This window comes from Arachis ipaensis, chromosome B05, assembly GCF_000816755.2.
Source record: "Arachis ipaensis cultivar K30076 chromosome B05, Araip1.1, whole genome shotgun sequence".
Taxonomy (NCBI): domain Eukaryota; kingdom Viridiplantae; phylum Streptophyta; class Magnoliopsida; order Fabales; family Fabaceae; genus Arachis; species Arachis ipaensis.
In genome coordinates this window covers 23,758,341-23,771,453 of record NC_029789.2, presented here as the reverse complement: position 1 = coordinate 23,771,453, position 13,113 = coordinate 23,758,341, and the positions used below count along the sequence as shown (strand labels likewise).

The window sequence follows — 13,113 nt, the reverse complement described above, 5'->3', positions numbered from 1 at the left end:
TTGGATCATATTTGCAAGCCATCACGCCCACTGCGCCTTCCATCAGCTTTTATATTGTTTAACTAAATTAAACGTTATATATCAAGATATAAAAGTAATAATTTATCAATAATATATTTGTAACATATTTGTTGTTAAATAATTATATATTTAAACTATTTATAATTGTTAAAAAATACTAATTTGTACGTTTATTCCATTTATAAGTTAATATATATACCCATTACTCCGAAGTACTACTAATGTGCTGCTAGCCTAGCTAGCTAGCTTTAATTCATGCAAATCAGCTAAATTTGGTTCTGCGAAAAAGAAAAGAAAGGAACTCCACCTAATAATATTAGAGTGCGACATAGGCTAAAACGTTTTAATATGAAAAAATATGAGTTGTTTTAGAAATATAATTTTTTGGTGTATATACAAATAAGTGAACGTTGTAGTTATAATAGGGCCAACACACAGGTAACGTGCTGATTCAGCACGCATTCTGTGTGTTGTACACTTGTCTCACATCCAAGCAACACACATCCTCTGTGTTATATACGTGATGCTCATCTAAACAACATGTACCCTGCGTGTTGTACACGTGTCGAATACTGGTTGGATGACATTCTAATACGTAATCTGCGAGATGAGTCATTTGCCTATAAAAATCAAAATTCGTTACTATTTTACTTCATTACGAGAGAGGTGTTTTAGTATATTATTGGTGTGATGGAGGGTACTACAAATATAGTAGTTTACCACAACGATAAGATTATACGAAATACATATGAGAGGGGATAAGCTTTGCGTGTGAGAATGCATTTTCGTTTGTAGTTCCATGCACTATAACATTCTTGAAACTATAGTACAGTCTCTGTCAGAGCATAGAGAGTGATATTTTAAAGACGGCGAACAATATTCTCTACAGGAGTCCAGTTGTTGTATTTGGCGGCCTAATAGAGTTGGAGATTATGCCGATCGTTGATGAAACAAGTATTCAGCGGATGTTTCATATTCACCAACAAACTCAAGGGCAACACCCAAGGATCGAGTTGCATGTTGAGTTTGAACATATAGTTGCAGATGAGATTCAACATGACCAATACGTGAAAGATGACAGAGCTAAAGTGTACGAATGAATGAATACTGATAGCGAAGAGGAGTTCGAAGCTACGTACGAAGCCAGTGACGAGGACGAGGATGGCGATGGGGAGGTGAGGCAGTCACGAAAACTTTAGTGGTACTACTTGTAGTCAGTCAACCCATGCATGGACATTCCACCTTTTATGCGTAGCTTGGATCTTGACGCCATGCATGCACCAGAGTTTCCCAAATATGCAACATAGGTACGTGAGGAGTTGGTAGTATGTTGTCCTTAATGTTTTTTTATGGATTGATGAGCGACAATTTATTTTTTAATGGGTATTAATGATCTTGAGGACGGGGAGTTCAGGATCAGAAGGGAATATAGTTCTAGAAAATTAGTCATCGCGACAATTTGGAGTTACACTATCTCTAGAAGAGTCAATTACGTTGTTTATGAATCCGAGCCACAGATGTTCTATACAAAATGCAAGACTTATGAACGTGGATGCGATTGGCTTATTCGAGCCAGATTGATATAGAAAAAAGTTTGTTGCGAGATTCGGAGATACAACGGGAGGCACACGTGTTTCATAGGAATGATTTTATAGGATTACTCCAAGTTGGATTTGAACATGATTGCTGAGGCTATGAAGCCATTTGTTGAATCCAACCCATTCATAAAGGTGAAATCTATAATTGTGGAAGTCCAGTAAAGATTTAACTACACCATTAGTTACCAAAAGACTTGGTTGGCAAAGCAGAATAGCCAAAGTTTTTAGTGGATGGGAAGAATCTTACCAAGCTTTGTCGTTGTGGTTCTCGGCAATAGTTCAGAAGATGCTTGGTTCACAAGTCCAAATAGAAATATAACTCCTATACAACGAGGGTAAAGAGGTGGACGGTGTTAGGATACTTCACCAGGTATTCTGGAGTTTCAATCCATGCATTAGGGATTTCAAATATTGCAAGCCGCTGGTTTAGGTTGATGGCACCCACCTATATGGAAAATATAAATATTTCCCTTTGGTACAGTTGTGCAAGATGAAAATCAAAACATTGTGCCAATTGCTTTTGCCATCATGGAGTGTGAGACTACTGATGTGTGACACTTTTTTCTCAGTAATTTACGAAGGCATGTTGTAAGAAGAGACGGTGTGGGTATAATCTCTGATCGTCATGAGTCCATCTGAGCAGCAGTAAATCATAGCGGAGGTTATTGGAAAGCTCCAAGAGCATGGTGGATGTTTTGTATTCGACACATTGGTAGCAACTTCTTAAAGGAACTCAAGGTCCTGTACCTGCAAAAGCTTGTGGTCAACAAAGGGTATTCAAGGACAATGGAGGAGTACAATATCAACTACAAAAGGTTGCAAGAACGAGGCGAGGCATATGCTCGGTGGTGCGACAACATCGAACATCCCCAGTGGGTATCGGCATTTGACGAGAGACACCAATGGGGTCACATGATAACGAACCTTGTTGAGTGCATCAATTCAGTGTGGAAGGGTGTCCGAAATCTTCCTATTTTGGCACTCTTCCGAACAACATATTATCGATTGAACAAGCTATTTACACAGAAGAGTATTGAGGCTCACTAGCGCAAGCATGCTGGATTTACTTACTCTGAGTTTACTACTCAATGGATAGAAGCAAATATGCAGCATGCACTGATTTGATAGTAGAAATGAGATGTTTGAGGTGCGCCAAATACCTAGTGGAAAATTTTTAATAGTTGATCTTGCGTGGCGGATGTGCGACTGTAGGTATTTCAGGTGGAGCGACTACCATGTCGCCATGTTATTGCTTGCTGTGCTAACCAGCGCCTCAATTGGCAGGTGTATGTCAACGATGTGTACAAGATGTCAGAGATTTGCAACGTCTACAGAATTGAGTATGTCCCGTTGGGCGACATGGAGACATGACCTGATTACCCAGGACCGACAATGATCGCGAATCTTGCCTTGAGACGAACTGCGAAAGGTCGTCCCAAATCGACCTGCTATCTAAATAAAATGGCGAACCCAGGCTAACTTTATGTAGCTTTTATAGGAACTACTCGCAACGTGTTTGCTGCCAAAAATCGCCAGGCTCTGGGTGACCAAGAAGTCTTGACTGCTATCGATCCAACCGGTCACAACCTCTCCATCAATCGGTAGGTCAAATATGTGTAACACGTCCTCAAGTGTCACTGTAACCTCATCAATTAATAATACAAATGTATGAGTCTCCAACCTCCACCTTTTCACAAGAGCAGATAGCAATGCAAAATACCTTTTGATCTCTCCAACTCTCAAGATATGGTAAAATCTCGTTATTCATAAGGCTTGGTCAATTGCCGAACACCACATCCCCGACAGATCAAGTTTATAGGATAGAAAATTTTTGTTAGTCTGATATAGTTCAACCGAAATACCAAAAATGATTAATTATATTTATTTTTATTTCATTTTAAAATAAAAAAGAATAATAGTATAAAAAATTATACATACTAGCAACAACAAAACAGAAAAAAATAGAATAATATTATTTTTGAAAAATAAAAAATTATTATTAATTATATTATTTATTCATATTAACAGAAATAATAGTATAACTAAACTAATATAAATCAAATAAACAGTAAAAAACTACTAAATTAATATTAACTAAATAAACACTAACAAATTAACTGAAAATAATAAACTTATATAATTAGGATGTCCCAAATAATTGATATAATCTTTCGCATTTATAATCACGTATCATTTTAGACGTACTAATCTCACTCTCAACTAAAACTAACTTACTCTCAATTATACCTCAAAACCTACCTTTCTACACATTTATAAAACTTAACTCTCTCTAAAACTAAGCCACCTTCTCCTAAAATGAAGTAAAATGAGCACCTAACCTCTCTTTTTATACACTCCAAACATAAATGAAGTCATTTTTGAGAGTAAGTCTTGTCTCATGCATAAAGATATTGACCAAAAGTGGTCAACATACAGGGTACGTATTTCCCGGGTGATGACACGTGGCGTTCCCGTTTGGGAGACACTGATCAAGGCACCTCGGGTACCCACGATGAATCTCTACAAAAGGTAACATGCCGGGTGCATGTTTTTATGGAGCTGTCACGTGACGAATCTCTGTTGAGAATCTCTAATAAAGTTATCTTGAAATTCTGAGAGGAATTCATGCTAAAGTAACACGCAGGGAGCGTGTTGTACCAAGGGACGACACGTGACGAATCTCTACTGAAAATTCCTGATAAAATTGTCTCAAATTTTTGGAAAAAGTAACATTCATGGTGCATGTTGTGTCAGCGTTTTTGTACCATCCACATTTTTGCAAAGTCCTCCAAACACCAATATTCAACAAAAATACTACTTTCTTTTTCATATCTAAAATAATTTTTGTGTGACATAATCATTTTAATTTCAACTTTTATTTTGCTCTTCAGGTAAATATCGTTGATCACCGAATATAATATGAATAATCTTAAAAGAGTAAGGCAGTGAGTAGCTATAGTTACATGGTGTTTAAAAATCCTCTGCAATTCAATTCTCATAAAAATTAAATTGAATTCCAACATTTGAAACAAAAAAAAAAGTTAGTTTAAAAGGAATTCAATCCAATTCTACTATTTTTTCCAAAAATCAATTTCTATCCCATTGGATCTTATTTGAAATTATATTTTATTAGGATTTCACTTAAAATTTCCAAAATATCCATGTGATCTATTTTTTTTTTTTACTCATTCATTTTCAAAGATTTTCATCTCCTAAAGACACCTCTACTTTTCTTTCCTTTTGTGTAGACGTACTTCATCTCCTTCCTTTCCATGTAGATGTGCTTCATCGATAAAGTATATGTATTCAAGCACGGACCTACTTTCAAAGAAGAGAGAGCACTTACTCCCATTAGATTTTTGCAAAAAAAAAATAAAAATAAAAATTATATATAATTATATATATTTATTTTTATTATGATATTATTTTTATTAGTAAATTATAGATAATTTTTTTAAAAATTTATCTTTAAAAAAATTTTATTTAGTTAACTTATCATGCAATAATATTTATCTTATTAACTTTGATTTAGTATTAAAACTAAAAGTAAATGGATCAACGCAATAAAAAAAATTAATAAGCAATAATAATATACTTTTTTTAAACTAACCAATTCATTAATTACCAAACTACAAACTTAATTTTTTAAACAGACATGAAATTATCAATGTCTTTTTTGTCTTAAAAAATTATTTGATATAAGAAAAAACATTATCTATTTATCTATCTATTAATTAATATTATCTATTTTAACTTTTAAAAAGGCTTGTTTTATAACTGTTGTTTCTGTTTTAAAAAAATTATTTTTTATATATATTATAATAAATGAACTTTTTAATTGAGTGGAAGATAATCCATTGTTAAGTTTTTCTAGTACTTAAATATAATTCTTGTTTCAAATTATAAATACTAGTGTATTAATATGCTTAACGTGTCTATTGATTAATTCTTGAAAAAATAACAAATAGGTCCTTGACCTTTTGATCTGTGGACATTTAAGTCTTCGAAAATTTGAAAATACATTTAATCCCTGACTTTTTCAAAACCTAGACATATCGATCCCTCATGTTCACTTGGGTTTGTCAGACCCAACGGAAAAATCGAACGTGACTTCCGTTGTATTGACCTGGTTGATACGGATACACACGTAAGAGAGTTTTTAAAATGGGACAAATTAGACCCATGGATCGATGTGTCCAAATTTAAAGAGGTCAAAGACTTAAATGTATTTTTAAATTCTCAAGAACTTAAATGTCCGTGAACCGAAATTCAGGAATCAATTTGTCCTTATCTCTTAACTCTTTTATTTATTAAATGTGTAAAAATAATAAAAATACAATTAATTGAAAACATGGGATAACAAGTTGCTTATAATTTAACTAAGATTTTAAGTTCAAATTTTAAAAATAACAAGAAAAAATTTAGAAATGGGATATAATAAAAGATATTTTTTAGGAAAAAAGTTGTGCACTAATTTTTTTTAATTTCCGTATCTCTAATTTTCTATTACATAATATAAATATTAATATTCAATAAAATTTATTTTAATATATTTTCGTTCCATTATTAAAATTTTTTGGGTCCGTTACGGTGTATAATTTTGAGAGACTCTATAGCCGCACAAATGTATAACGATTATACTATTAAATAAGTTTTAAATCTTTTTGAGAGACTATATTATTAAATATTTTTGTATTGAACTTGGATTTTATGTGTCATTTGAATTATGGAACTATCTACCATGGGAAAAGTGAAAGCTAGTTCTTAGACCATCTCCAGTAGGGAACTCAACCCAATTCCTGTTTATGGTCCACCTGTCATAAAAAGTAACTCAACATCAGCTTTTGCGTCATAAACAGTAAATAGGAACTCAAAATATCTCTCTCTTCTCCATTAGGAGGAACTAACTTTAGTCCCTATTGTGATCCCACTTAATTAATTAATTAAAATACTTAAAATTAATGTAATTATTTTTTTAATAATATTATTTAAATTTATAAATTTAATAATAATTTATTATTAAAAAATATTAATATTAAAAAATTCATATATAACAATAATACATAATATATAATTCGGGATTACACTAATTTGTAAAATTACTTAATACAAAGAAAAACATAATTAAGCTTTATAGTTGACGACAATGCAAGCATTGTGAAATTGCCATATGTGTTCAATCAAGTCCTCTTTCAATTGTCTATGCTGCTGCCTATTTCGAAGTTGGGCATTTCTTTGGAGAAATTGATGGTATGGTGCGAAATCTTCTTCTCCCAGCTGAGGTTGTGATAAGCCATTTTCAACATCATCATACTCTAAGCCCTGAGCAAAATTTCCTGCATAAGTGTCTCTTTCATCCTCAACAATCATATTATGCAATATAATACAAGCTCTCATTATGTTGGCAAGCTTCTTCTTTTCCCAAAAACGAGCTGGACCACGTATAATTGCAAAGCGTGCTTGCAACACTCCAAATGCTCGCTCCACATCTTTTCTTTGCCCTTCTTGGTATTGTGCAAATAACTTGCGTTTCTCCCCTTGTGGCTTTGAGATTGATTTGACAAATGTGGCCCATTCAGGATAAATACTATCTGCTAAATAGTATCCCATAGTATAATTATTACCATTAATAGTGTAATTTACCTCCGGAGCACGGTCGTTTAGAATATCATCGAACAATGGAGAACGATCTAATACGTTGATATCGTTATTTGAACCAGAAACTCCAAAAAACACATGCCATATCCAAAGGTCTGAAGATGCTACAACCTCAAGTACTATGGTTGCAACCCCACGATAACCACTCATGTACATACCTTTCCACGCCTTTGGACAATTTTTCCATTGCCAATGCATGCAGTCAATGCTACCCAACATGCCAGGGAAGCCACGACCCTCCGCCATTTGTAGCAGGCGTTGTACATCATTTGGTTTGGGTTTTCGCAAGTATTCATCCTCGAACACCGAAATGACAACACCTTCAACAAATTTTTCCAAGCATTCAATTGTAGTGCTCTCGCCTATGTGCACATAATCATCAACAGCATCAGCTCCTACGCCATATGCTAACATGCGTATCGCAGCGGTACATTTCTGGAGTGATGACAAGTCTCTTCTTCCAGTTGCATCAACCCTCTGTTGAAAATACGGATAGACGTTTGAGAGAGCATCTACTATCCGAAGGAACACATGTCTTCTCATTCGAAATCTCCATCGGAAAATGTCAGCATTATACACCAGTTCATCTGCAAAGTAATCTTGAAAAAGGCGATCATGTCCTGCTTCTCGATCTCTGTTGATCCATTTACGAGTAATTGGGATAGAGCTTCTATCGATATCTTCTTCTTCTGAATCTTGGAGTAAACACTCATCGATCCAATTATCTATGACTGTGTTATCTTGCCGTCTTCTTTTGCCATACAAAGCCTCATTAAACATATTATCAAAATTCCTAGCCATATTTAGAAATGTAATTTTGAGTTCTTTTTCGAGGTGAGAAACAAGAATTGAAGTGGAGTTGCAGAGTCATGGATAGTTGATATTTATAAGTGTGTCTGCAATAAGTACCTTAACGGCTAGTTAACGGCTAGTTTTGCAACGGCTAGTTTTACAACGGTCACTTTTATGAACAATAAGGGCACAATAATATTGACTAATTTAAAAACTTACATCAGAAATAAATAAAACAAACTACATCATAAACCAGTAATACGCAATAAAAATAAGAACATACTACATAACTCTACGAATACAAGGAACCATTAAGTAAACCACTTGGCGATTATTTTCTCACATGCAATCTCATGAAGAGCTCGTCGTTTTTCACTCATTGTAGACGTGTCAGCATTAATTATTTGCATATCCATTTTCCTTTCCCTTTCCTTGGCCATCCTTTCCATTTCCCTTTCTTTTGCTTTTATCTCCATTTCTTTAATATACCTCTGAGTTTGTAATTCTTTTTCTTTCATTATTGCTTGAGCTTGTAATTCTTATTCTTTCATTGCCGCTTGAATTTGTAACTCCTTCTCTTTGATTGCCATAATCTTTGCTCTATGTTCCTTCTCCTCTTCTCTTTCTTTTTCCCTATCCATTAGTTCCTTTTCTCTAACATTCTTAATATCTTCCATGAGAGATAATTTTTTGACAACCGATGATTTTCTTTCGCTAAAATCTTCAGACATCTGTGCTTTTTCCTTACCTTTTCGCTTGATCTTCTATGATCCTTGTGGGCGAACGGGAGAGTCCACACCGGGTTCGTCAGCCAATGGTGTTTCTGGGTTTGATGAGGATGAGTATGCTCCAGTTGCACTAACCTTGGTTCTCTTTGAGCCGTCACTCTGTGTAGGTAGTTGGCTTCTCCATTTTTGCTCCAACCGAAGCATGTTCCAATGCCTCTCAAAAGTGAACTTTTGACCATAATTTGTGGAATAAAGTTTATAAGCCAACTCCTTTATATCATCAGCGTTCGAACCACTCCTTATGTTTCGACTAGCTTGATCGTAGCAACCAGCAAATTATGCAACAGCCTTGTTGATCTTATACCATCGTTTCTTACATGCAACTACCTCCCTTATCATGTCAGAGCAAAATTCTACACAGTAGCTATGAATTCGACTCCAAAATGTTTCCCCCTTTTGATCGGTACCAACTACAGGGTCAGTTGAAACATTTAACCATCCACTGATCAGCATCTCATCCTCTTTCCAATGCCAGTGTTGAATACTATCTTGTCTCCGATCTTCAATATCATCATCATTAAGGTCGATAGCATCTAATCTACAAAGGTTGGCAAAATCTGAATATTGCGAATTTGGACTAGATTGTATAGGAGTCTGAGAGGATGGATTAGAAGAGCCACCAACACCAGATGAGTTATGTCTTGATGCACTGAATTGAGTTGGAAACGGCAAGGAAGTTGGAGTAACATTTCCGATAGAGGGGTTAAATATGGACGAAAATGGAAAATGGGGTGTTTGTGAATTTTGATTTTGCGGTTGGAATATAGGAAACTGATTATTATAAGGAGCTTGAAAATTGAAATCAGAAAGATTTTTGTGGATTTGGATTTTGAAATGAATTTGGTAGTGTGAAGTTTTGATTTGGAACTTGAGAGTTTGAGGTTTGAGATTGTTGGTATTTGGAATTTGATAAAAGTTTTGTAAGTAATTGAAGAAAGAGTTGAGTTGGTTTGGATCCATTTTTTCGAACAAAAAATAATAGTAGCAAAACTTTGATTTTGTAAACTTGGAAGAAGATAAAGAAGAGTAGTAGATAGTGTGAGAATAGAAGTGTATCTAAGTGGTATATATAGAGTAACAAAATATTAATTTATTAATAATAACGGTAACATAATAACGGCTAGTTTCTAACGGCTAATTTTACAACGGCTAGTTTTACAACGGCTAATTTAGCTAGTTTTACAAAATTTAATTTAATATAATAATATAAATATAAATAATATTTAATAATAATTATGATATAAATAATTAATATAAATTATTAATTAAAAATATTTAATTATTTAATCTAATTAATTATTATTTAAATAATTATTATAAATTATTAATTAAATAAAATTATAATTATTTAATTTAATTAATTATTATAATTATTATTAAATTGAATATTATTTAATTATTTAATATAATTATTTATTATAATTTAATTATTTAATATAATTATTTATTTAATTATAATTTCATTTAATTATTTATTTAAAAGGTAATGACAAGTTACCATTGGTTCTCCTTAAATCCCTCTGAGCAGGGACTCATCTACCTTAAACTCTGTGAGGGAACTTGTTTCTCTGCTTCTTTAACGGTAAATTTCTCAAAGTGTCAGGAAAAAGTTGAATGGAATCACCCATTAAAGATGCTCTTAAAGGACCTGTTTTCAAGATTCCAAGTATGTGGTTGTGGTTGCTGCCATACATGTGGGTAGTTTTTGAAACTTTGACTCCTTGAATTTTTATAATCTGTTATATTGAGCCATGTAATTAAGTAAAGGAGTTATATAATGTTGCAGGTGTTGAGGAGATGACGTTGGCAAACTGTGAAGCAGTTTTTTTTTTTACGAAAAACTTTTAGATGGGCTGAAGTTGTCTTAGATATTTGAGCCAGTATGGAAGCCCATTTTTTTTTTGTTGTATTTTCTCAACCCATTGTTAGTTAGTTGAGAAGAGGAAGCTGGGCCAAACTCCATCAACACCTACACTTGATCTAAGCCAGAAAACTCAATTATCTATTATTAATATAAAAAAATATTAACTAAATCAACTAATATTTATGAGAAATGTTATTTGTACATTAAAATTAGTCATTAAAATCAGCTACCAATGTATTCGTGTATAAATACATGTGTGATTTAATTTATTTTCAATGTGTATTTATATTTCCATATGTATTTTATACTGATGGCTGATTTTGATAGCTGATTTTAATGTACACGTAATTGGTTAAACAATAATGTTAATAATTTATTAATGGTATGAATAAGGTGTAATATATAATACTTGTGAAAATCAAAATACATTCTAATTATTCACTGGGAATAAGTAGCTAGGTAAAGCAATGTTAAAAGATGCTATTTAAATTAGGTGATTATTTCGATACGATTATAAATTTATATATACTGGTAAGATATAAAAAATGGACAATAAAAACTCGCCACGTGAATTATATTTATGTCTATTAGTATTTATTTTTTAATATTTTTTAAAAAAATATTATATTACTTTATATACAAAAAATCGTCATAAATAATAATAAAAAGATAAATATATCTTTATAATTATTTTTGTTAAATAACTCTTTATTTCTTTGACAGAAACATCCTTTAATCAAAATTAGAGTCAAATGAAATATAATAATTTTAGGAAAAAAAATCAAAATCAAATCAATTTGTGTTCCTCTTTTTCATTATTTATCGAAGTCATGGATAAAGCTGAATCATGCATATTGCATTATGGTTAGGGTTACTTTAAGGGTTAGGCTTACTGCTAGGATTAAGGTTAAAGGTTGCATTCCACTATAGCAGAGTTGATGGTTTTTTGATGTAGAGAGGTGTTATTATATTCAGAAATCTCATTAGGGTTAGAGTTACTATTAGTATAAAGGTTAGTGTGAACGTTAGGGTTTAGGGTTACATTGCACTATAACGAGAGTGATCGTTTTTTTATGTGGAGTGGTGTTATTATTTTCAGAAATTTGCACAAATACAAAGATATGTTGTGTATGATGTTTTTGATTTTTTTTTTTATTGGATTTTATCATCAAATATGTTTTTAATAGGGTTCAAAATTTGAAGTGGCTTTAATTTCAATAAAATCAAATAAAATTATTTAGTTTTATGTACATATAGTACTATTATTGATTTAAGCAAAAGTTGTAATATTGTAAAATATAATTAGTCTTTGAAAATATCCTGTTAAGAAATTAAAGCACTAACACAAGGATTTAAAGAATAACATCTAATTTAAAATTTAATTTGTTCGGGTTTATTAGAGTGAACAAATGACGAACTATATGTGCATGGCACAATAATTATTATCTTCTGAATATCAAAAGGTAAATTATAAGCTCTTTATTTATTTTTATACAGTTCTCCACAATGTTATATATCTTTAAATTTGATCATATATCTTTTTGATGATTGTCGATTGCAAATTTTACTTCAATCAATTATAGTTTACATGTTAATCTAACTTTTTATTCTCTTAATGACTTTATATGTTTTATTTTGTCATCAATTTAGTGATCTTCATTGTTTAAGTTTTTAAGCTTTCATTCTATTATATATAATTATGTTGCATATAAATTTTTAAACTGAATTAATGAATTTATTGATTTAGAATATATTTTTTACTTTTAAAACTAGTAATAGAGAAATATTTTCTATACAATACATAGTTAAACATATGCATAAAATCTTGTTTCTGAACCTGTGTTAAAACTAATTTAAAAAATATAAAAAAAATTTAATTATTTTAATGAGAAAAAAAGAACAAAATTTCTAAATTAAGTTTCTATTATTTTATACAAACATACTTTTGATATAAAGGTTTAATTTTTTTTATATTTATATAGAATTCTAGTTTCAAATTATAAATCCTAGTGTATCATTGGAGTCGTTAGTTTCACGAACTCTCTTTGTATTTAGGACATTCATATTATTTAGAAACCCTAATGATTTGTTTACGTGAGTTGCCCAATATTTTATATAAACATACTTTTCATATTCAGGTTTATTTTTTCTAATATTTATATATAATTCTAGTTTCAAATCATAAAATCTAAAGATTAGTGCATCCTTAGGTGTTAACGTGCCAGACGATTCCCTCTTTTACTATTAAATGTGTATAAAAATAAATCAATGTAAAATTAGTTAGTATAATAATTTATTCATAATTTAATCAAAATATTTTAAGTTCAAATATTAAAAATAAAAATTTTATTTTTGATAATTAAATATAGTGAATAATATTTTAAGAATGAAA

At 31.5% G+C, this 13,113-nt stretch overlaps 2 protein-coding genes across 2 annotated transcripts; both read right to left on the bottom strand.

Annotated features, from left to right (window-relative positions):
- On the bottom strand, positions 6,744-8,078 carry LOC107640383. Its single transcript, XM_016343907.1, has one exon. It carries the CDS (start codon positions 8,076-8,078, stop codon positions 6,744-6,746), a length of 1,335 nt encoding a protein of 444 aa, XP_016199393.1.
- Positions 8,834-10,551, bottom strand: LOC107640382 (glutathione S-transferase T3-like). Its single transcript, XM_016343906.1, has 3 exons — positions 10,405-10,551; positions 9,175-9,628; positions 8,834-9,111 (listed from the first exon to the last, which is right to left on the bottom strand). Exons 1-3 carry the CDS (start codon positions 10,549-10,551, stop codon positions 8,834-8,836), a joined length of 879 nt encoding a protein of 292 aa, XP_016199392.1.